This window comes from Ipomoea triloba, chromosome 10 (assembly GCF_003576645.1).
Source record: "Ipomoea triloba cultivar NCNSP0323 chromosome 10, ASM357664v1".
Taxonomy (NCBI): domain Eukaryota; kingdom Viridiplantae; phylum Streptophyta; class Magnoliopsida; order Solanales; family Convolvulaceae; genus Ipomoea; species Ipomoea triloba.
In genome coordinates this window covers 20,591,951-20,618,157 of record NC_044925.1, presented here as the reverse complement: position 1 = coordinate 20,618,157, position 26,207 = coordinate 20,591,951, and the positions used below count along the sequence as shown (strand labels likewise).

General features: G+C 32.5%; 3 protein-coding genes across 4 annotated transcripts in view; 1 reads left to right on the top strand and 2 right to left on the bottom strand.

The window, feature by feature from the left end:
- The window catches only part of LOC116031478, a 7,584-nt gene extending 4,939 nt beyond the window's left edge, over positions 1-2,645 (bottom strand). Inside the window, exon 1 of the mRNA XM_031273701.1 lies at positions 2,288-2,645. Coding sequence (XP_031129561.1) covers positions 2,288-2,509 — 222 coding nt within the window. The 5' untranslated portion in view covers positions 2,510-2,645. The remainder of the gene's footprint in view (positions 1-2,287) is intronic.
- Positions 2,646-11,460: 8,815 nt separating this feature from the next.
- LOC116033489 (signal recognition particle subunit SRP68) lies at positions 11,461-17,604 on the top strand. Its single transcript, XM_031276235.1, has 14 exons — positions 11,461-11,559; positions 11,789-11,915; positions 12,128-12,194; positions 12,296-12,406; positions 12,787-12,982; positions 13,882-13,967; positions 14,142-14,337; positions 14,498-14,609; positions 15,304-15,431; positions 15,597-15,803; positions 15,930-16,039; positions 16,331-16,460; positions 16,723-16,872; positions 17,125-17,604. The coding sequence occupies exons 2-14, from the start codon at positions 11,822-11,824 to the stop codon at positions 17,347-17,349; spliced, it is 1,812 nt and encodes a 603-aa protein (XP_031132095.1). The 5' UTR covers positions 11,461-11,559; positions 11,789-11,821; the 3' UTR covers positions 17,350-17,604.
- Positions 17,605-18,387: 783 nt separating this feature from the next.
- LOC116032424 (pentatricopeptide repeat-containing protein At5g61990, mitochondrial) lies at positions 18,388-22,855 on the bottom strand. 2 transcript variants are annotated; one of them, XM_031274964.1, is made up of 3 exons: positions 19,489-22,855; positions 19,289-19,374; positions 18,388-19,023 (listed from the first exon to the last, which is right to left on the bottom strand). In XM_031274964.1, the coding sequence occupies exon 1, from the start codon at positions 22,755-22,757 to the stop codon at positions 19,665-19,667; it is 3,093 nt and encodes a 1,030-aa protein (XP_031130824.1). In that variant the 5' UTR covers positions 22,758-22,855; the 3' UTR covers positions 18,388-19,023; positions 19,289-19,374; positions 19,489-19,664. The 2 variants fall into 2 exon arrangements, with proteins under 2 accessions (XP_031130824.1, XP_031130825.1); XM_031274965.1 differs by having other exon boundaries at positions 18,388-18,672.
- Between the last annotated feature and the right edge of the window lie 3,352 nt (positions 22,856-26,207).

Sequence of the window (26,207 nt, the reverse complement as noted above, 5' to 3'; positions counted from 1 at the left end):
TTAGATTTTTTTTTTTTTTTTTTTTTTTTTTTTTGTAGAATTATCTTTTGACGTATTTTTCTAAAACTAAACCACAAAACATATCTAACAATTTCGCATTATGAGCAATTAGCATTTTAGTATTATGAGCAATTACTATTTTAGGAAACATCAAACATAGACTATTTATGAGCAATTGGCTAAATTAATTCAGCAATTGACATATAACATAATCTCATATTTTTTCCTATAATTAATAATAATAATAATAATAAAATAATAACAACAACAAAAACAACAATAATAATAATAATGGCAACCTATAATTTAAAAAGGGCTTATTGGTGAAAAATAAAACCGCTGATAATTATATTATATCCAAATCTTTAAGTTTTGCCAATTTAATACCAAATATTTATATTTTATCACAATTATATGTCCACTTGCTTGGATTTTATGATAGTTGCAAGAGTCTCCGGACCATACAATGGAATGGTTACCCTCAACTTTAAAGTGGTTGTGCATCTAGCATCTCTAATGGACAGAAATAAAGAAAAAGAACATTTGAGTGGTAAAGTAGGTACAAGGTCCATTACTTCATCTATAAAATCTATGCTCCCGCAATTAATCACAAGCACACTAAACACGGGAGTGAGTGAAAGCCCAAAGAAACAACAAGGCCTAAATTGCTTTAAAACTCAAAGCATAAACCAGAGCAATGCTTTTTTTTAAAAATAGAGCGATTGGACGTCAGGAAATCAATTTTCAACCACTTGACACACACGCGCGCGCATGTATATATATGATTTACCATGATACATAAATGGTTGACAATGCAACTCCTATGATTATATGTGATATATTTTATCTTACAGTTGCATAAGTTCATCAATATACAATAGTCTAGAGCAAACTAAGTACTGACAAAGATGAGTTAAATAATAAAGTCAATATCATTTACCAATCATCAATATTCGTCATCATCCAAACTTTCAGTTTTTTCATAAACAGCAAGGTGAGTAACAAAGAAAAGAAAATTAGTATTGTGAAAGAGAAGAAGAATAAGAAACAGTACACACTTGAGGCTAGCTGAGAGTTAATGGTGACTATACGGGATAAGATCGAAAAAGAAGTTTTGATCGTTTAAGAGAAACTTTGAATCAGAGAAGATGTCACTAAACTCTGAAGAAAAGATTTAAATGAACTGCCCTTTTACCCCTGTGTTTTGGAGGTTAGATTGTTGACTCACTTTATACAACTAAGTGCGCTTTTTCAGTAATTCAGTCACCATTTTCCTCTCACTTTGGTGTCAAAGTGGACACTTTTGTTTGCTTTCTCACTTTCCAACACTTCACCAAAGTGAGACATTTTTCCATTGGTTGCATCGCTAGGCGACATAGTGATCACTTTTGACAAGTTAGAGCAAGATCCCAAAAACAAGGTAGAAGCATAGTAATTAACAGGTTCAAATGACCCAAGGAGTGCATAATACAGAGTACTATGGATGCCCTGTACTCACAGAAGAACCCCAATATATGGAACTCAACCCATTTTGGTAAGTTACTAGTTGGCATTATGAATTCTAGGCACCTCCAGAAATGCATTAATGATGGAAATTTGGGGTTCATTTTTGCATCCATCTTAGCTCTATCACATCCTTGGGAACAAGGACAGTTTAAAGTTGAGGGGCATGCCATATATGATGTTTTAGTCAATGTACACAAAGTCTACAACCAATACTTATGGTGCAAAGTTGGAGAATTAAAAGAATAGAGAGAGCAGCAAGATTTTAATGTTTTATGGCTCAATTGAACAATAGGTTATCTTCAAAGCCAAATCAAAGGATTTCAACTCACCAATCCATGATTTGGGACCGGCATGTTCACAATATTATTTTGTTTTGCTTCTATTTTAGTTACAAGTCTCCTGTTTTCAGCTTGGTTGTTAAGCCAACCAGCAGATAGTTGGGAGCCAACTCCATACCACCTTCCCATAACCAAAATTCCATCTTCTCCCTATAGTTTCATCAACACAACTTCACTCAATTTTCCCCCATTTCAGTTCAGTAACACACGTTAACTCCAACAATTGTCTAAAGCTCATTATTTTAATCCTCATCAGTAAGAATAAAAATAAATCATACTTCAAACCACCATAGTCCAAAATCACAAGCACGCAATATGCACGAGAACTGTACGAGCAAAGCAGCACTAATGCACTATCAAATCTTCCCCAAATACAATACAGGAATACAGTACTCAAAAGAAATACAAGAATCACAGCCAAAACAAATGAAGGAAATAAAAACCTGAGATTTATAGTAAGAGATGCGCCGCCGGAGATCATGAACCTCCTTAGTGCGATGTTCAAAGAGAGCAACTAGGGCTTCTTCTTGCTCGCTCCTTGACTGATCATTCGTATCTTCAGGAACATCCTTGCCGTCATTATTGGCTTCTCCGCCGATACTTCCACCACCGTTCTCCACGTCTGGCTCCACTTTGGGCTTTTTCAGAAACGGATGCGCGCTCATGTTTCCAATCAACTCTTCTTCGTATCTCCGTTTGTCCAGTCTCCACTGATTCTCTCTATATTTCTTGCAACGTAAAATTCTTGTAATCCTGTCAAGAAAATTTCAGAAAAACCGGAACAGTTTTGCTCTGGTTTCGGCCGGGACCTGTTTTTTTTTTTTTCTTCTTCTTCTTTTTTTTCTTTTTTTTTCTTTTATACGGACTAATAAATATTATTATTTTATATAGTTTTATATTATTTTGTATTTTAAATAAAATAATAAAAATATATAATTATACAATTCTACTCATTTTTCACTCATTTTCTATAAAATGAACAAAACACACCAAGACAGTTTTCCATAACGCAATCAAACACGGGAAAATAAAATGTTGTCTGGAAAATGACTCATTTTCCAAAAAACATTTTCCAGAAAACATTTTCCTGCTTTCCATGCATACCCTTAAATGAAAAGAGTCAAATAGTTTTGCAAATTTCACATAAAAAGTCAATTAGACCCTTAAAATTTTTTAAAGTAGTAATTAAACTCATCAACATTTTTTTAGTACAAAATAAAGCCCAAACACTTGTTAGTGACCTGCGATAGCATGTTACTATTCTCACAACCTTTCGGCAAAACTCCGATGTCATTTCTGATTTTAAAAAAATGATCGATGATCAATCGCCATTGAAGAAGAAGGCAACACCGGAGAAGGCAACCAATGGTCGCCTCTCCAGTGTGAGAAGGCGACCATCTGGGTTGCTTTTTCAATTGAGAAGGTAATCAAAGGTGACCCATTGGTCTATTTCTTCAATGACAACGGGAGACCGGTGTGTCGCCGATCACTTTTTTTTTTTTTTTTTGTATCAAAAATGGCACTGGAGTTTCGCTGGAGGGTTGTCAGAACCCTAGTAACCTACTATCGCAAATCACTAACTGGTTTTTGGACTTCATTGCACCAAAATAAAATATTGATGAGTTTAATTGCTACTTTAAAAAGTTTATTAGGGGTCTAATTGACTTTCTAGGTAAAATTCGATAGTCTATTTGACATTTTTTCTAATTTTTAATTTATTTAATATTTTATTTACAGTCCTACCATATTTTCTCACTTTCAAAAATGATTTCACTTTCACATTATATTATTATAATATAATAACATAACAATAAATAATAAATTTTAAAAAATATAATACAAAAGGTTGTTGCATGCTACAACGCCTTTTGTTTTGCAAGCTTTAGAAAGCTTGCAAGCCACATCGCAAACAAAATAAAATTTAAAAAATTAGAAAAAAAAAATCACACAAGCTTCCATGTTACCTTGCAAGTCTAAAATTTGTATGGATAACCCTTAGGACTTTTCAGACCCGTAGCATTAAGGATTTCATGCAAGTCATAATATCCAATTTTTTTTTTTGGTAAATTTACAGGGTATTTCCTTCCGTCCGTTTAACGGTCCGGGAGGCACGAGACGATTAGAGAGCTCACTTGCCACTTGTACTACCCCACTGGGTTAAGTCATAATATCCATATTACAACTTCAGGACTCGGGAGTAAAAAATCAAATGCGTGAAACATGCAATTTTTGAACATTTGTACTATTTAAAGAAAAAAGTAGCACACAAAATGGTAAGTAATGGTAGACAATTATATATATTAGTATAAATGTCAACGAGTTGGATAATATCGAATATCTGACCCCTTAAATCTTCCTGTGATGGTTTAGATGAGTAAAATAATACCCTTTATCATTTTGAATATTTGTGAAAACTTAGTATCTAGTACTCAGCAGTATGCGTTACCTATTTACTAGTGTTTTACCCGCGCGATGCACGGAAATAATTTTGTTATTATGAATTCAAATAAAAAAATTTTAAAATGAAAATATATTAAAATGTATAATATAATAATATAGTTGAATTTTCATATATTTGGTCAAGTATCTATTATCGTAGCATACAAAATTAAAATTCTGTATGATTAATATAACCTCTAATCATGTACATATTTAGATAAATTTACATAATTAAATTGAATTATTCCTAATCGTATTTCATATACTTCGTATATTATAATTCTAACAATATGAATAATAACAAAGAAAATTTGTTATTATGGGAGTGGGTTCGAGCCTCAGTGGAGGCAACTATTGACTCGTTGTGCTTCAGTAGGTTGAAAAAGTAGCTATGAACAGATACTACATTGTAACAGAGTCAGTAGTACTCAAAAAAAAAACAAAGAAAATTTACTTAGAAATTTTAAAAATGTAAATTTAAAATTTTGTAGATGTGATTTTAAACTCTGATCGGACGCATTTTCTTATATGATTGTGTAATATAGTGTATATACAAATAATATTTATTAATATGTATATATGCAAGTTCTATAATATAATTTCGGTAATTATAATTTATATTGATATATTATAATTAAAATAATTAAATTTAGAAATTAAAAAATAGTATTTTAAAAATATAAATATTTATGAACACACTCTTAATTTTATAATTTTATTTTTAATTATATTTTATTAATTATAATTAAGAAAATTACATTTACAAATTAAAAGAATTTAATTTTTAAATTTATATGGATTAATGTAGTGCCTAACTATATTACATATTTAGACAAATTTTTAAATATTTTTGAATTTTTAATTAAGAGTATGAGTTGTACTCAAAAAAAAAAAAAGTATGAGTATGAGTTTGGATATATTTTAAAATAATTTGTTTTAATAAGTAACCATTGTAGTAATTAACGTGTATAATTATGCCAGTAATCACAATTCTATAAAAAAAATGTGTATATATTTTCATATTATACAAAATACTATAAATATAATATATATTTTCATATTATACAAAATACTATAAAAGAGAAATTTATAATTTTTTTATTATACAGATATTGATAAATACGGAGTATTATATATATTTTTTGCTTGCATGAAAAAATATTCTTATTTTAAATTTTACATTGATATCTGAGTTTTGTTTTAGAATCTACTTTGGTGATATTTTAAACTTTGAGTAACACTTAGTATGAGACCGTTTCATGGTTTTCAATCTGTAAGACGGGTAAGATCTTTTGATTAATGGACCGGACATTTGACCTCGTTAATTAAATATCCGACCCGTCTCACGGATTGAGACACATGAGACGATTTCAAACAAGTTTTTGCCTTAAACTTTTGTTTGTTATCATAACTAGTAAATAGACGTTTAGAAACCACTTAGTTTTGTTTCTAAATATTTTCCAACCCATAAATGTAGCACAATCAAAACCTCTCTAGATCATCATTTAAATAATAGGTCCATAATAGGATTTGTGGTTCAATATTTATAGATCTATGATATGTTTTTAACTAATTTATTGAAAGTTTCTTTCTTTTAGTTCTATTATCTCTTATTCTTCTTCATTTTAAATTGATAGATCTCGAGATAATGCATCATTCTTAAATATGTGAATTTCAATTAATTTAGTAACATTATATAAATGTGAGACATTTACCCAATAACATTATATTTTCTTTAAACTCCGCAAATGTAATTTAGTTCAATTAGTTCATTTTTATGTTAGTTTTTCTTCAGTTATGTTATTAAACTAAATTAATTTGTTTTGGGCTCATAATATTTAAATAATAACTATTATTTTAAANTATATATATATATATATATATATATATATATATATATATATATATATAAAATCCTATTACCATTAAATTACCATATTATTATTTAAAGACTTTAAAAAGGATAGAGATCTATATTTATAGCAATATAATGATAGAAAATAGAATTAAAAATAAAAATGAGATTGCATTTGATTTATTTTTAGTTCATTTTGCACCAAAGTTTACTTTTATTCGCATGAAATGTTTAAAAATGAATTATTTCAATCGTCATACGTAATTTAACTATAGAATTAAAAAAAGATATATAGCTAAACTTGAACCAAATAAAATTATTTTAATGTTATTATTTTTTGAATTGAAATTCAAAACAAATAAAAAATTTTAAAAATATCTATAATATTAAAATATTAAATTAAATTAAAAAAAATTTGTTTTGTATAAAGAATTTAATTTTAATTAATTTAATAGACTTAAAATAATAAATGTTAATTTCAATTCTATATAAAATATTAATTTCGGCAGGACCAAGTTGATCAAAAGCTTTCAACATGTATGTCATGTTTGGAAAATCGTTGTTGTTATACTGGAAGACTATGGTAGAATGCATGAACTTGATCTTGTATTTGTGATGCGTAGTTTTATATCTCATGTCATTTGTTGCAACAATAAAATTTTTAATGGAGTAGATATGACCCTCAGAAAAGACTTTTTTAAATTCATCAACTTGACCCTTTTTTATGGATGCATGTATACACGTACCCTAAATTACAAAAAAAAAAAAAAAAAGTAAGAATTTGATGAATATATATATACATTTATATGTGAATATGCTAATGTATAACTAACATAATTTACCTCATAATCATGAAACACGCACTCCAAAAAATTAGAATTGTAGGTGTCATTGTTGAACGTTGACTCGTACATTCGGATTAGACGAACTTGTATCGTCCAATTCGTGGAGTTAGCGGTTATTTGGTTAATTAGATTGAAGGTGGGAGCCATATTGAATAGTATTTTTTCGTGTATAATTAAGTTGAAATAGAAATAGAAATAAAAGAGCACTTTTGTTTATATATATATATATATATATATATATATATATATATATATATATATATTAAGATTATATATACTAATGTAAATAATATTCTATATACTAATATTCTATATTCTATTTTGTTAATATATGTTAATTTCCGTGTATAAAATATTCCATTACTTTTCCTTTCTTAAGGAATGGAATCATTATTTGAATATTTTGTTAATATATGTACATAAATAAGGAATGATAAGGAATGTCATTATTTATAGCTTGCCGTATTCTCAATTACTAAATGGAAATAAAATATTGAAGGTACTATGATTTTGTAATACTATGTTCATTGATTTCAAATTTTTAAATAAATAAATTAAGAAATATATAAATCTATATATAACCTACAAACACGCAACCGTATAATTGAATAGCATTTAATTACGTACATTAACATAATATAGTCATTTTTTTAATACAATAATATACATCATATAGTAATTTGATTGTTGGAATTATTTTTTTGAATATTAACATGAGTGGAATTTAATTACGTACATTAACATAATATAGTAATATTTTTTTAATACTATAATATGCATCACATAGTAATTTGATTGTTGGATTTTTTTTTTAATATTATCATGAGCGGAATTTAATTACGTCATTAACATAATATAGTAATATTTTTTTTTAATACTATAATATACATCATATAGTAATTTGATTGTTGGAATTATTTTTTTGAATATTAACATGAGTGGAATTTAATTACGTACATTAACATAATATAGTAATATTTTTTTAATACTATAATATGCATCACATAGTAATTTGATTGTTGGATTTTTTTTTTAATATTATCATGAGCGGAATTTAATTACGTCATTAACATAATATAGTAATATTTTTTTTGAATACTATGATATACATCATATAGTAATTTGATTGTTGAAATTTTATTTTCTTTTGAATATTATCATGAGGGGAATTTAATTACGTACATTAGCATAATATAATAATATTTTTTTAACACTATAATATACATCACATAGTAATTTGATTGTTGGAATTTTATTTTGTTTTGAATATTATCATGAGAGGAATTTAATTACGTACATTAACATAATATAGTAATATTTTTTTGGAATACTATAATATACATCATATAGTAATTTGATTGTTGGAATTTTTTTTGAATATGATCATGAGAGGAATTTAATTATGATATACATCACATAGTAATTTGATTGTTGGAATTTTATTTTCTTTTGAATATTATCATGAGAGGAATTTAATTACGTATATTAACATAATATAGTAATATTTTTTTGGAATACTATAATATACATCATATAGTAACTTGATTGTTGAATTTTTTTTTAAAAAAATATCATCATGAGAGGAATTTAATTACGTACATGAACATAATATAGTAATATTTTTTGGAATATTATAATATACATCATATAGTAATTTGAATAAAATATTTCATACCGTTTATTTCAGCATTATAATATTTTTTTGGAATACTATAATATACATCATATAGTAACTTGATTGTTGAATTTTTTTTAAATATCATCATGAGAGGAATTTAATTACGTACATTAATATAATATTAGTAATATTTTTTGGAATATTATAATATACATCATATAGTAATTTGAATAAAATATTTCATACCGTTTATTTCAGCATTATAATATTTTTTTGGAATACTATAATATACATCATATAGTAATTTGATTGTTGGATTTTTTTTTGAATATGATAATGAGAGGAATTTAATTATGATATACATCACATAGTAATTTGATTGTTGGAATTTTATTTTCTTTTGAATATTATCATGAGAGGAAATTAATTACGTATATTAACATAATATAGTAATATTTTTTTGGAATACTATAATATACATCATATAGTAACTTGATTGTTGAAGTTTTTTTAAATATCATCATGAGAGGAATTTAATTACGTACATTAATATAATATTAGTAATATTTTTTGGAATATTATAATATACATCATATAGTAATTTGAAGAAAATATTTCATACCGTTTAATTCAGCATCATTTTTTAATATAAATAAAATATAATTAAAGTAATTAAAATACTAAATAGTAAAATGATAGCAATAGCATTCAAATTACTTTAATTATATTCAAAAATGACTAGCGGTGCACAGAATTAAGTAGTTTAATTATATATAGATTATAGTTCAATTTGAATTGTATGGCGGTGCACGGAATTAACTACTTTAATTTATTAATTATATTAATTATAGTTCTATTTGAATGCTATCATTTTTTGGAATATTTTGTCAATTTTAGCCATAAATAAGGAATGATAAGGAAGGCTAGAATTTTTGATAAGGAATTATTATATATTATTATGTTGACTGATTTCAAAATTTTTGGACTAAAATGAGCGGAAAAGCTAGCACTTCTGTTTTAATATATATATATATAGATATATAGATAGATATCCTTTGTGCATGTGTTATGTCTCTTAATTTTTGCTTAAAATTATAAAGGGAAAAAATTGCATCACTTATTAGCCTAAGAAATTTGAAGAGAGTGTAGACTTTCATATAATTTAATTATAATGAATAAAAGTCAAGCATTTTGTACTCAGATGGATGTAATGACTCTCTCATATGGGAGGTCATGAGATCGAGCCTCAGCATAGGTGAATTGATAAAGTATGTCCACAAATGTATGAAAGATACTTTACTCAAAATGCACATTTATATAGCGACTTTGGCTTCCCACATTGTGCTCAATTGGTATCTTGTAGCTCTTTCTTTAGACTACTAATCTCTCTTTGAACTACAATTCATATAGAAAGTATATTAAATAATATTACATTCAATAAAGTTGATGAGCAAATTCCACTTTTAGTTCTCGACTATTGTTGCATTCCAACATTCAGTCCTTTTCTTTTTTTAAAAAAATGTTTTTTTTGTCATATTACATCCCTGACTTTGAACAACTTTAACTTTTAGTTATCGACTATTGTGTCATTGCCACATTTAGTTTTATTCTTTTAATTTTACCATATTACATCCATTACTTTCAGTAACTTCCACTTTTAGTCATTGACTATTATGGTATTATCACATTTAGTCATATTCTTTTAATTTTTTCATATTACATCTATGCATTTCCGTTAAAAAATTATACTATTTACCGTTAGAGTTGACAAATAAAAAAGAAAAAATCCTTTCACATATCGTAACTCATATTTCAAACACATTAGAAATATCGTAAATATCAAAGAATGTAATATCGTAACTCATAGAAATATGAGTTACGATATGTATAAGAATTTTTTTCCTTTGTTATATGTCAATTTAAGGATATCACTATCTTTCAATATTGTAACTAATATTTTTAACGGTAAAATAATGGTATTTTTAACGGAAGATTAATTGTGGCAATCAAATGAAAAATCATGGATGTAATATGAAAAAAATTAAAAGAATATGACTAAATGTGGCAACGAAATACTAGTTGAGGACTATAAGTAAAAGTTGCTCAAAGTCATAGATGTAATTTGATAAAATTAAAAGAATAGGACTAAATGTGGTAATGCCGAAATAGTCAAAGACTAAAAGTGGAAGTTGTTCAAAGTCAAGGATATAATATGGCAAAATTAAAAAAATAGGACTAAATGTGACAATGTCACAATAGTACTAAAAAAGTACTGAATGTAAATGTGGGGACGCACAAATATATACTCCGTAATTCCTACACATTATATATTTATATTGTACAGACAGAGAAAAACTTGTATGCACACGTGGAGGAGGCGAAAGTAGTCATGGACACAGTTTCAGAACTGGCGGTTTTGGTTCGAACCGTCAGTTCGGACCGGATTTTTTATTTTTAATTTTTTTTTAAAAATTCTAAATTCAACAATTAATATTTTTTGTTGAAAAATTTCCATTCTAAAATGTTTTTTAAAATAGTTATATTAAATATTTAAACTTCAAAGTTAAACTATATTTAAAAAAATTGTTATAGTTGAATTTTAAAATGTTATTTATAGTTTAAACTTTTTATTTCTGAGTACTAGAGGGTAAACCGGGTGACACTAAACCACAAAGTCTTTGACAAATAATAAATAGTAATTAAATTAAACTTTAATCTAATAATAATTAAACTTTAACCAAATAATAAATACTAATTAAATTATTTTTTTTTTAAAATTTTTTTCCGGTTTGGAACCGGAACTGGAACTTTCCAGTTCCAACCGTGCACGGTTCGGTCCGAACTGAACCGTAGTCAAGCCGTCAGCCCAATTTATCAAACATTCAAACCTTTTCTTCTCCGCTCGTCGATTCTCGTTTCATCCTTGGTCCACTCCATTTTGAAGCTCTCCATTTCTGGGTAATTTTCTGCCCCTTCACAATTTCCTATTTCACAATTTTATTTTTATTTGTTAAGATTTTGATAATTTCGCTAGGTTGCGCTGTTTTGAAAAAGGGGCTTTCTCCACTTCATCTTGATTTTTTGTTAATCATGATAATAAATGTTGCTAATGCAGAACCCAAATAAGTTTGCCCAGTAACTGGGTAGTTTTTACTGTCTTGAAATATTTTTATTTCTTGGTGTGTAGTGAATCGTAGAACTGTGTTCAATTCCTGTTTCAATGGCGAATGGAAACGGTGTTTCTGCAATGGAAATTGCAGAGCAGAATCCAAATAACGCTGATCAGATCAACAAATCCAAGTTCTCTATCAATGGTTCTCTCTCTTCTCCTCTTCATCGTTGTATACAATTTATGTTTGCGTGTTTGCACCGGATAGCTATTGTATAAGACCGTAACTGTTTGCATAAGATGCACATTTTACTATATTGCATGAGGGAGCTGACTGTTTAATGCTCATTTCCTTTTGATATGCATCGGTGACACTTTTGAATTGCTAATTTGGGGCATCGATTTGGTGTTGTATAGTGTTGCAGCTGTTGAAATCCGCTCAAATGCAGCACGGATTGCGTTTTGGTGACTACACTAGATACCGGTAAGATTGATTAATAATTTATGTGTCATATGCAATAATTTGTGACCTATGCACTAATGTGTTTAGAAAATGGTATGGTCACTGATTGATCGAGTATGCAGGAGGTATTGCACTGCTCGATTGCGGCGATTGTACAAATCACTGAAGTTCACCCATGGACGCGGGAAATATACCAAACGGGCAATTACAGCAGCTGTAGTCACCGAAGTGAGGTGTGTATAATGCACTTTGATTCATTTTTGCAATCGCTCTTGGGTATACAGTGGGATTCTGTTCAAGTTTTAAGATGATGCTTTGGCTGTTTTATCATTATTCACAATTGTTACATTCGTGATGAACTGGTGATCCAGCTATGTGGAGCTCCATTTGCAATTCAACTTTCCCAGTTGCTATTTTCTCCTTTGAAGTTGTGTGGCAAGGCTACATGTAACACTAATAAGGTTTTGTTGGAATTGATATGAAAGGTAGAACTGTAGAAATAGGGGTTGTGGTGGTACTGAAGTTGCTGAGTGTTATTGCTGGATGTTTTTAACCAGCAGAATTCCTAACTCTTTTTATGAAGCTTAGAGTAAGTTCTTTGGGTCAAATGCAGGTTTCTTCACTTGGTTCTTTATACTGCTGAGAGAGCCTGGAGTCATGCAATGGAAAAGAAAACTTTGCCTGATGGTCCAAATGCACGACAACGGAGCTACCTCATTGGCAGGTTGAGAAAAGCAGTTAAATGGGCTATCCTCTTCCAGGAATTGTGTGCCATCAAGGGAGACTCAAAGACATCTTTGGAAGCAGAAGTGAGCCCCCTTTCCTTCATCTATCCAGTTATTGTACTGCTTTCAGAAGTTGGCTCATTCTAATTGATCTTAACCTACCATTTTTACACCAATAGATAATTGCGTTGTAGGATTTTAGCAACTTTTTCCTCTTACAACCAGTGTGTTAAAAGTAGGCATTAGAAGGTACATTGAATGGTTGGGCTGCTTCATCTTTTATATCACAAAGTTTGCTATGTCGATTGCAACTTCGTATATTTTTAATACACAGAATCTTGTAGTAAGCCCTTACTACACACACATAAGGAATTCCTTGAAACTTTGAGAATTCTTAATTTTCTCACTCATACTATTCCCTCTCATGGAAATGTGCAGAATGACAAGGTAATTGAAAGAAATGGAACCCATTTTCGTTGGATTTGTATCAAGTTTCTTTACAATGCATCAGAGTTCAGATACTAAAAACTTTACATGGGTGTAGGATCTTTGCCCATTTATATTATTGTTATTTGATGAGCCTTTGCCCACTGCAGTTCTTTAATGATTTGCATTTGAATTGTTAGGTTCTAGCCTAACAATCTTAGATGCTGTCCCTAATTGGTAAATTTACAAAACTGGAGTCAGAATAATTGAACCTTTCAGGAAGGATATAAGCAAATAATATGAGGATCTGGAAAATTTTCTAATTCAAAGTATTGCTGTAACCTTCGGCCATTTTCCTATTCAATATGCATTTTTATAAACAAGCTATTTTTTCTGTGAAATTTGTTTAATGATAACTGTTTCCTGTTGGTGTGTTTCACTCACATCCACTTTTGTATGCTATCATTAGGTCTGGATCTGATTTCATACTCATTGATTAAATGCTTCAATTTTACAAAAAGATTTTCTTATCAAGCACTATTATATTCTAACTGCAGGCGTATGCAGCATATATGAAAGGGAATCTCTTGTTTGAACAAGATAAAAACTGGGACGTTGCACTTAAATGCTTTCGAAGTGCCAGGTAGAATCTAACTTAATTTGTGTGTGTGCTAAATGAGATGGCATTATGTCATTAAGTAAAATCTCAAGTTCAAGGACAACAACATGAACTACTTGCACATAACTTGGACCAAAAATAATTCTCTTTATTTTTTCCCTTATGCTTTGTCTCCTAGCTGACCTTAGAGTTTATTAGGGCTGTTTATGAGCAACTTGGGAAATATGGAGATTTAGAGAATCAAGTTTTATGCCGTGAATATGTGGAGCAACTAGAACCAAGTATACGCTATTGTTTACACAAGATTGGCGAGTCAAATCTGCAGACTTCTGAACTTGTACACATAGGTGAAATGGAAGGGCCTGCCCTCGACCTCTTCAAAGCAAAGTTAGAGGTTAGTCATTTATTTAAAGTATTAGCTACCTTGTGCTTGCTTGATTTAGTTATTGCTCCACTGTGATCTCCATCATACTATGTGGTGGTTCTTGTGCAAGAATTGTATCCAGGGTAATTTTCATTTTCAATAATATGTCTTGCATTTTCTTTGCTGGCAGGCTGCTATGGCTGAGGCTAGATCTCAGCAGGCTGCATCCATGACAGAATTCACTTGGCTTGGTCATAGGTTTCCAATTTCAAATGCAAAAACTAGAGTTTCTATATTAAAAGGTCAGCGGGAAATTTCTCTAAGGAGATACCATCTGGCTCCTTAGCACCTTGAGTTGTTGATTTTCTTCAGATATACAAATTATGTTTTTTTTTTCTTGATCTGATTTATGTGATACAGATTGTGCTTGAGGACACATCTGGTTTTCTAGCAGAATGAGTTGTTAAGTCTTCAGATGTTTGAATTGGGTCTCTTGTCTTGATCTACTTTATAGATCGTGCGTTCAGTACTTCCTACTCAATGTTTGAAGTGAAAGTCTGTTCCTTCAATTGTTCTCTATTTTCTGTGATTGCTCAATATGCCTAGCTTGCAAATGCCAAGTTGGAAACTATTTCTAATCCATGTTAACAGTGATTATTTAAAATGAACATTAGGGGTATAGTCATGAAATGAAGTTTGCATGTGCATTATGCTTTGATGTGTCTTACAGAGTGTAAATTGAAAATGTTTGCAAACATCATCGGGACAATTGTGCTCTACATAATTCACCTATGGCATGTTGAGATTCAGTGATGAAAATGTGTTTATGCTTAACTTTTACCTAATTCTACTGCATCATATTATTCATCATGATTAAATTTGTGTTTACATGTGTAATTGTGTACAATCAACTTGACCTGGTAGCATTATATTTATGTATTTATCTCTTTATTATGTTTGACATAAAACATTTCTTGTATGAGAAACTTTGATCAGCTCAGGAATTAGAGAGAGATATTCATGGTCCAGCAGGAGATTCTCTTCCAGCAGAGAAGAGACTTGTCGTCTTTGACAAGATTTTTGCAGCATATCATGAAGCCAGAAGCAGTATTCGCAGTGATTTGGTAAGAAAGATACAAGTTGTATTATACTGCTCCTCATCAAATGCCCTCCTGAGTCTCAAATAATTGATACTTCATAACCTTTAGATGGTACCATTGATAATGCAGAATATGATGCTATTTTCTGCATAACTCTTGAAGCTGATACCAATTTTGTGATTCCTTTAGGTTACTGCAGCTAATTCTGAAAATGTGAAAGATGAGTTAAGTGGCCTTGATAAAGCTATTGGTGCCATCTTAGGGCAACGAACTATTGAACGGAACCAGTTATTGGTTAGCATAGCGAAGAGCAAGTTCAATAAGGTCCGCGATGATAAAAATGAAAAAGTTACGAAGCCGGAAGAGCTTGTGCGGCTGTATGATCTCTTATTACAGGTACGGATGGAATTTAATTGCAATTTTCATGTCAATATGAAATTTGAGAGATGATTTAGGCCATAGTAGTGATAATAATGTGAATATTTTGCATCAAATGTATTAACTCTGTGTTTCTTTTGGCAGAACACTTCTGACCTTTCTGATTTAGTTAGCTCTGGAAGAGATAGAAAACCAGAAGAAGTGGCATTTGCTGAAGAATGTGAATTAAAGAGTATGGTTTTCCGAGCCCAAAGGTATGGCTCTAGTTATCTTCTTTGTTTTCCAGCCCATTTCCTCTCTTCTTCCTCAAATTTTGGTTGCCATATTTGACCTATCCAAGCAAAAGCTACACTAATCCACTATAGGGGGAAAATCCAATCCTTAATTTAGAAATCATTTCTGATGACCTTCTATTGATTTTAGAATGTGAAGATCTTGTGAGTTTTTGCAGTCATGTCTTTGTCTGAAATTTACAAAAAAAAAAAAAGTATGGTAATTTAAAGGCTTAAATTGATTCAGGACAACACCTAACACTATCATGACAGGTGCTTCTACTTAGCCAAATCATACAGTTCTGCTGGAAAGCGGACTGAAGCTTATGCCTTGTTCTCTCGAGCTCGTTCTTTAGCTGATGCCGCACTGAAGAAACTTCACAGTGTGGATATTTCTGATCAGGTATGTGCACTGTATACAGTTAAACTGATTTTAATGTTGCTTAAAGTTGATTTTCTTAGATATGTCATTGATTTAGCAGAGACCTAATGCTACTTGCTCATTGAAATTACATCAAAGACATCTGTTATCACCACACGTCTTCTGAAAATGGCATCTGTCTTTAGAGTGAAGGATACTGTTTTAATTAGTGGTGTTCTTGATGTGGGGCTTCTTTTGAAATTCACTTATGATTTATTGTATATTTCCTCCCTTATACCACCAGGTCATAGTCAATGAACTGGAAGTGTTATCCAATGAGAGTAGATCCAACAGTTGTATAGAGCATGCAAGAGGAATTATGGAGGAGGAGAAGGTTCCTGAAAATCTCTCAAAAAAGATATCAGATATTTCATTAAGTGGAAATGATAAAAAGGTATTCTTGTAGCATTTTTCTCTATAGGTTTTATTGCTTTATATTTCACTTGGAAAGAATGAAAATTCACTATTCATGGATTGAATTGGAAGCACTCTGAATGTTTGTTAACAAGTATACCTGCTAGTTGGATGTATATTATTCTTTTTGTTGCTTTTGCTTTTGCACTTTGTGGTATAGTAATTAGGAATGTGTCGTGATGAACTGATGTATTTTACTATTGATCTTACACTGATTTTATGGGCGTTTCAGCTAGAGAAATTTCTCATGGAGAAATTGGATTCATACGAATCTGCTGTTGGCGATTCCAACACAAAAGTGGCACCTCGCATTGAAGTCTTTCCACCTCCCTTCCAAGCAGTACCGCGCAACCCGATTGTCTTGGATCTGGCGTATAATATCATAGACTTTCCAGCGCTCGACAGTAGGATGCGAAAAGATAAGAAGGGAGGCTTCATTAGCAGATTTTGGGGTTGAGTTTCCATTTTTACTGTCTCTAATTTGGAATGATATCCTGGATTTCCCTCTTTTTTTCAGAACTGCAGTTTGCCATATCATATTTCCAGCGGCAAAATTTTGGATTGATCGCTTGTGACACTTTCTTTTTTATAGGATCAGAACATTTGAATTTTCCTAACTCATGACAAAAGGGAGAGCTTTTATGTTTAAAGGCTATATCATCTTTTATGTTTGAATATTGGATCTGCAGTTGGCTCAAAACATCACAATTAACTACTCCGTAATATTTAATTGTTACAAAAAATATATATATTTAACCTAGAGATGTCAATTGTACCCGTACCCGAAGGGGAACCCGACTATCCACTCCGATGGGGACGGGGATGGGGATAAAAATAGGAGAATGGGGACGGGGATGGAGAGAACATTTGATTCCCCGGCGGGGACGGGGATGGAGAGTAGTCTCCCCGCCCCGTCCCACCCCCGATATATATATATATATATATATATATATATATATATATTTATTTATTTTAGTGCTGTATAATATATATAAGAGTACATCATTCGTGCGGTACTTAAACTACTTATATATAATATATTATACATTATTTTACATTATTTTTTCGTTGTCTCTAGTAGTCTAGCTTCGCTTTGTTGTGATGTAGTTAACATTGCATGCATATGTGCTTAAGAAGTTGACTGTGAACATGTATATGTGCATATATGTGTATCTACTCTAATCTGCATATATAGAAAAGTCATAATCCATGCACCAAGGGGAAAACATTAAAGGAAACTACTATTTAGATATCCGAACTCTGAAGTTCATTCTGATGAAGATGAGTATATGTATTATTCATTTTTTTTATAAATTAAAATGGGGTCGGGGATTCCCCGTCCCCGCATAATCCCCGTGGGGAAGGGGAGATTTTTCCCTTCCCCGGCGGGGATGGGGACGGGGGTGGTGGGAAAAAGTCGGGGGCGGGGATGGGGGTATGCCCCCCGCCCCCACCCCGCCCCGTTGACATCCCTATTTTAACCTACTACAGCTTATGTAATTGCAAGTTAATTATTACTTTTTAAATATCAATATTGATATTATTTACACCATATACTAAACTTTGCCTGCAAAGGAAGAGCCATCTTTTACAAGTTGAATAATTGCAATGGACAATAAAAATGATGAAAAGCCCGCCCAGAATTTGAGGAAGTGCTTCACCAATGGAGGATAAATATGCCATGGTAGGCTGAATCATCCTCTAAGTCTTTTTCTTTATTCCACTAAGAAAAGAGCTCTTATAGTCTTGAGTACAGCCAATTCCATGTCTCTCATCTTCCCTGCCAAATCATCCACAACAGGTAAATCGCCAACTTTCAGTCAGATAGGTCACTCACGAAAGTAAGAAACCCCAACAATTGCACATACACGTCGTGACACTGCAATTCCAACTATGGTTGACATCTTCAGGATGAGTTTTCCTCTACAAACTGCTCCAAATAAGTTTCAACTTTCAACTTGTATTACTGGCTTTTAATTGATTATTTAATTAAACAGTCTTTATCTGCCTTATTTTGTGTCTGTTCTAGTGGAATCTTGATGCTTTAAGATGTCTCAGTCTCTCAGACTATCTGAAAACATCTGGCCAGCTGCTAGTCTGCTACCCCCAATTACTCAAGTTTCTCCATAATCTGATATCCCACAGAGAATATTTCTTTATTAATCAGAAGTAACGACTATACTGATAAAGTTCAGAGGATAAGAATATTAGTTCTAAAGTCTTTTGAAGCCTCAACTATTTCTGATTGTTTGTGCATATGGGTATGTGCTTTATACATACCAAACCAAAAACATGAAGGGAAACTACTATAAATTGGCTGGAAATGTTATTGGAGATCTTATTGAAAGTAATATTATACATTTATGATCAAATTGGAATCACTAGAAGATAATTACCTTGTAAATTTGGTACCACAAAAGGATTTGGGAAGTGAAGGTGTAACCTCTAGACTGCTTCCAAATTCTTGAGATCACCATTCGACCTGCCAAGTAAACAAAGTAGCAGGAGGAGAATGAAAAACAGAGGAACTCACTCATATAAATTTGCAAGTTGGAAGTTTCCATTAAATTAAGTTGAACAAATATGTTGTGGTTACCTCTCACAAGGTGAATCCCAATGGCAATAGCCCTTACCACCTCTCGTTTGGTAGTAAACATGAACATGAACATGAACATAGGGGGGTAAGGTGAAAACCATATCCACCTTTGAATGGAGAAGCAGTAACATAAAAGATTAGCAGCAAAATTATACATTCCTTTTGCTTTTAATGAGCTAGGCTTGAACCTGGCAGGCAGGTTCTGCTTGCTTCATAGGGTTGATAATACTTTCTGCATTTTCATTTGTCTGGTATTGACTGATCAAGTCACTCAAAGTCATCGATTTAGGGACCCAAGCAAACCTTACCATAGTTTCCAAAGTTTCAGCTAATTTTTCTGAATATCCTGCTTTATTCAACCCATGGACTAAAGTGCTGCACATAGTAACACTAGGAACAAACCCTTGCTTTCCAATTTCATTAAGTGATGTCAATAGTTCAGAAATATCCCCATTTTCACACAAGGACTCTACCAATGTCTCATTCACATGTCCGCTTAATACACCTTTCTCCACTAGTTCATTCCAAAGCTTAAAGGCTTTCTGCAAACTCCCATCTTTGTACAATGCATTAACCAATGCACTGTGCACTAATTCATCAGGCTCTATACCCTTAGCCATCATTTCATCGAACAGTGAAAACATCTTTGATCTTTCCCCTATTCTACCATAGGCAAGTATAAGTGACCTATAAGTGGCATTCGTTGGCATCAGATTCCGCCTTAGCATTTCTAGGAGAAGTTCCTCTGCTTCATTCGTCTTGCCCATATTGCACAGGTGATCAATCAAAATGTTGTAAGTTGCATGATTAGGTGGGATTTTTTTATCAAGCATGTCGTTCATCAACCCAAGGGCATCATTCAATCTTCCTGATTTGCAAAACCCATGAATCATCACATTGAAAGTACTTGTGGAAGCAATTCCCTTCTGTACCGTTTCATGAAATATCACTAACGCCCTCTCTGATTCCTCTTCCTTAAAGCATCCATTGATAATCACATTGTACACAAAGGCATCTGGTTGAATGCCCTTTGATTGCATTTCTTCCAACAAATGAAATGCTTCAGTTAGATTCCCAGATCTGCAGTAACCATCTATAATAGTAGCATATGTCATGCCATTTGGTGCCAAGCCCTTTATAGAGATTCCATCAAACAATTCCCTAGCTCTCAAAATGTTACCTGACTTGCAAAGACCACCTATTAAGGCATTATATGTGGCAATATTTGGAAGAATACCATTCTCATACATTTCATCATGAAGTCGAAAAGCCTCTTCCAAATTACCATGCTTGCAGAAACTATTAATGATAGAGGTGTAAGTAAAAACGTCAGGTTTTAAACCCCTATCATAGAGTTCAGAAAAAACCTTTATTGCTTCTGAAAACTTTCCTGCCTTTGAGAGGCCATCTATAAGTACAGTATATAGTTTCACATCTGGGAGGAGCCCTTGTTCAAGCATGCATCTGAATTGTGAAAGTGCTTTTGTTATATTCCCAATTTTGCAGTGTCCATCAATCACATATGTATAGAGTACAACATTAGGTGCTATACCTCGATCTAGCATTTCACAAAAATACTTCTCTGCCATTTGCATTTCACCTTTTTCCTTGTAACCAGAAATAAAAGCCCCAAAAGTGTAGTCATTCGGTCTTAATTCCCTCTTCTCCATTTTAGTTAAACACATTTGTGCTTCTTCCATTCTTCCTGCTTTGCAGAAACCAATAATAATGCAATTATAGCAAAAAACATCAGGTGAGGTACCTTTCTGCCACATTTCATCCAAGAAATTTTGTGCTTCTTCAAATTTCCCATCCTGAACAAAACTTTTTAAAATAGGTGTCAAAATAACAGAATTTGCTCTAATACCCATCCCAATCATTTTCTCCAAAATAAGGATTGCTTGGTGGCGATCTCCAGTATTACAAAATCCATTAATTAGGAAACCAAAAGTGTAAGCAGAAGGTACCAACTTTCTCTCGTTCATCTCAAACACTATTTCACAAGCCTTTTCCATGTTATTCTGTAGACAGTATCCCTCCAACAAATGATTGTATGACCAAGTCTCAGGGAATATGCCCATTGCAATCATTTCATCCTTAAGATTTGTAGCTTTCTCCATCTGACCAATTTTACAGAGCCCATTCAAGAGAGTATTATAGGTCACAAGGTTCAACTTGATTCCACGTGCAACCATATCATCCTTAATTCTCAATGCTTCTTCTACATCACCCTCTCTCATGAAACCATGAATCAGTGGAGTATAGGAAAAATGATTGGGATTTAGACCCATATCCCACATTTCCTCCAAAACCAACTTAGCTTCCCTGCACCTCTTCTGCTTGCATAACCCATCTATGAGTGAGGAATAAGTATAACCATCTGGGGCCAGGCCAATCTCCGCCATAGTCCTCTTCAATTCTACAGCCTCATCAACAAGCCTTGTGCTGCACAACCCTCTGATTACCACATTGTAAGTAACCAAATTCGGATTACATCCCTTCTCTCCCATCTCAAAGAGCACCTTTTTGGCATCTCTAACATTCCCAGACTTGCAATAAGCATTTATAACAGTAGTGAAAGTATACACATCTGGAGAAATCTTCCTCTCCACCATTCCGTTATACACACTCCAAAACATCTCCATTTTGTTCCTCTTTATTAATTCATTCAACAATGAGTTACAACACAACAAACTAGGCGAAAACCCAACATCTACACCCAAGAACACTGAAACAGCTTCATCAAACATGCCTTTGTTCCTAAAAGCAATAATTAGCAACTCAAACACTAGGGAACTTGAACTGGACCTATTACATTCTTCGTAGCACCTAAGCAATGAGCTCAAAATATCCGAAACAGGAAATCGGCATTCAATCATCTTCTCCAATAAACTAGAGGCAGGCGGATTTAAGTTGGAATCACACAATAGCACAGTAAGGATCGCAAAAGAATTGATGCTGGGAGGAATACTCATTTTGCGGGCCGACCAATCAAAGAAGGAAAGCAGGCGTTTAGGGTGTACAACCGACCTGTTTCTGTGAATCACCGAGTAAACCACATCAGGATTGAGTTTTGACGGCACCGCCGATGAATCTAAGAGTAACTCCCAGCTGTTAAGCCCCAAAATCCTGGAGATATCTTCAGCTGCGACTTCGTTTTGTGTGGCAGTGCAGAGAAAACGCCGCCTTGAATTGAGAGTAACCTTGTTGATTATCAACCGCCCGCTCTTCGATTTACGCACTGCACGAAAGAACAAACTATGCATCATTGTTGTTTCTTATGAATTTCCTTCTTAAATGTGAATTTTCCTATATTCTAAGGTTTCACCATTCCCCTCTCTTCTTCTCTCTCTGCCGTCACTGGCAACGGAAACGTAAACAGAAGAGAAGAGAAGAGTATACATGGGCCGAGTTTTGCCCGATGCCCATTTTATCTTATTGCTGCAATAACTTTCTGGGCCGTCATGTATTCTTCTTTATTAGAATGGGCCACAGAATGTAATGGGCTATTATTAATCAGCTTCTCATAAGCGCATCTTCTGCAATCAATCTGCAGGAACAGAATGATTGGACTGTGCCATTTAAAAAAATTCAATTTACAATTTTTGTAGATTTATATCGATAGTATTTCAATGGTAAAATAGTAGTCGAATTTCAATTTTAAAATCTAAATCTCTAAGTCACTAAGTGCAATACTCTTCCATAGGTAAATCTCACATTCAAATCCAAATCATCTGACAACGAACAGCAACGACAATCTTCATATGGTACCATTTCAGTATGTTATTTGCATTTTGTAATTTCACCAAAGCTTCGGTACACACCACTGTTCAAACAAAGCTATGATTCAATAACAAACAAAGAAGCCAAGGACAATGGACAGCAAATGCTAAAGACAACAAGTGTTAATAAGATTACTACAACAGTTGTTTACTAGATGAACCTCCCTAGTTGTACTAAGTTTCATGCCAATATTACTTGTAGCGCAGAGGATAGTTCAATTATAGAAGTCTTACTATGTACTAGGTTGAATAGGACTTGTACTAGGGCAGTCAGTAGTTCAGGATTCATGAAGACATTGAAGGATAAGAAGACAACACTCTAAAAAGTTATCTGAACCAGAGCATACAAGTTGATCAGAGTTGGTTACTGAAGTTACAACCGCTTCAAGATTCTGAAAGGTTTAAATAAGAGCCAACTCTTATTCAGCAGGTGTTGAGCGAATTTACAAAGAACAATCTGCAAAGTAAAACTTTGTGTGAGCTTAAGGGAGATCTTGACAAAGCTTACCTTTGATTCAAGACACGACTTCTCTAAAAGATCGATTGGGTAAGTTTTCACTCTGAAATGCAAGATTGTGCTGCTGTTGAGGGGGAGCCTCAATTCAAGAAGATTGGGAGATCGCATTCTTGTCAACTCTTCAAGGTTAAACTCTAGAATGGTGCTGTGATGAAATTCTAGAGTCACCGTGTGAGACACAAGTGTATTCGCTGGTATATTCCATCTTGTTGAAGAGTTGGGCTATCAGAGTGATGCCCCCAAATCTAGGAACTGAGTTTCCGAACTGGGTTATCAATTGCTTGTGTCGTTATTGCTTTATGTTTAATCAATTGAGTCTACGTTACTATTAGAACTATCTGCTGCACTATCTCTTAAAAAGATTAGGTAACTTTCAATGAATCTAGTAATTACTTTCACCAATTGAAAATTACCTATACATATTAGACTTTAGACTCAAGGAGTCTGAATTTCAACAAGTGTTTCAACAAACAAAGTGATTAATTAAATTTTTCATTTGTTAAATCAATATATATAGTGTTCAATGTCATTGTGAGTAATCGAACCCTTGAAACTATGATGTATAATTGTATATATAGGCATAATATACAACAGTTTTGTGAATATAGTATTGTCGTTCACCGGGTTCTAAGTTAGAGTGCTCAAACGTTAGAATCGTAGTATGTGTTATCTTGGGAAACCTAGATCGCAACGCTCCTAGCACCTTCGGAGGCGGTAAATAAGGTTTAAGAAGAGAATGCAACTTGACTCGTACTTGCAACCTACCCAAAAGTTCTCCTTTGTCCTCTTGTTTTTCCCAGAAAATATTAACCTTTCATAGGTTTATTTTCTCCAATTTTTAAACCTTTCATGTGTTAATTTTCCTCCATTTTCAGGGATTATCAAACTTGTTTCCTACCAACACTCCATACTAATAAGTAATAACATGTGCTAGGGCCCCACTGATTTTCAAGAAAGAACCTGTGCAAATGCTCTATCATAACTTTAAGGATGCATGCCATAGTTTTAGACAAGATATTTTCATCCATTTCTATCCTATTCCCCTTTATTCCTGGTAATTTTTCTTTAGATTGACGAAATGCCTCTATAAGGGCTATCTTTGCCTATCTATAGTAACATTTCATATATCTTCCTTTTGCTACATTTTATATTGGAGTGTTTGCCTATTCTTTACCTGACCATATTATCCTTATTAGTTTTCGGCTTTTATTAAACAGGAGAGCTGTTGGATGCTGGTGTAAACTGCAATCCTATTGCATATCTGAATAATCCCTCTGCTGAACGTAATAAATACAAGTATGATGTCGATAAAGAAATGACCCTACTAAAGTTTGTGGATGACGGTTGGGGTCCAGTTGGTAGCTTTAATTGGTTTGCTACCCATGAAACTTCAATGAGCCGTATAAATTCTCTAATAAGTAAAGACAACAAAGGTGCTGCTACTCAATTTATGGAAGACTAGTTCAACCAGAATAGTACTGAAATCAAGGTCTTTAATGTAACCAAAACTATTAAATTGCCAAGAAGGATCTCAAACATCATCCCTATTCATGAGAAGCCTAAGATCTTTATCTATTCTATTGCAGTTGACATAATTCTTAGAATCAAAATATGAAAGACTACTTGAGACTGCTTCAATTTATGATTATGAAGTGTGTAGTATGCCGAAGATTTTTCTAATTCAAGTTGTAAAACTTCTTTGATTACACAATTTTACACTTCATAAACATGAATCCTGTAATCTACAGAAGACTTTTCTCATTCCTTAAGACTGGCTGTAGATGATTCTATGTTTGCTCGAACTTTGTTTACTTAAGTAGTTAAGTGAATTAAATTAAAGAATGTGTATACAAGATTTGTGCAATATGCTTTTGTCGACTTACATGATTTAAATATACTCCCTCTATCCCGGAATATGTGTCTCATTTTCATTTTGCACGCAGTTTAAGATAGTTAGAAAAAGTTAACTCCATTTCCTTTTATGCCCTTTGTACTTTCTGACATTTTTGCTTTATTTCTGCATCTTTCTTCATCTCTATCTGTACACAGTACACGTTTCTTCTTCATTCTTCAACAAAAAATTTGCTTCATTTATTCATCTCATCCGGAGACATTTCTTCTTCTTTCTTCAACAAATACTGCATAACTTGTTTGTCTTTTACTCATTTTCATAGACCTAGTAATTATATAAAAATACTTTGTAAAATGAATTAAAGCATGTGCTCCATCCAGTTGGACTGCACATATTATATTTATGCTCACACGCCCCCTCAACGTGTGCGGTGGATTTCCGAGCGCAACACGGAAGTCTCTTTATGTGGGTGACGCGGAGATTCGAACCCATGACCTTTTGCATGGCTCTGATACCAAATTAAAGCATGTGCTCCATCCAACTAAAAGCCTAAGTTGATAGTTGGACT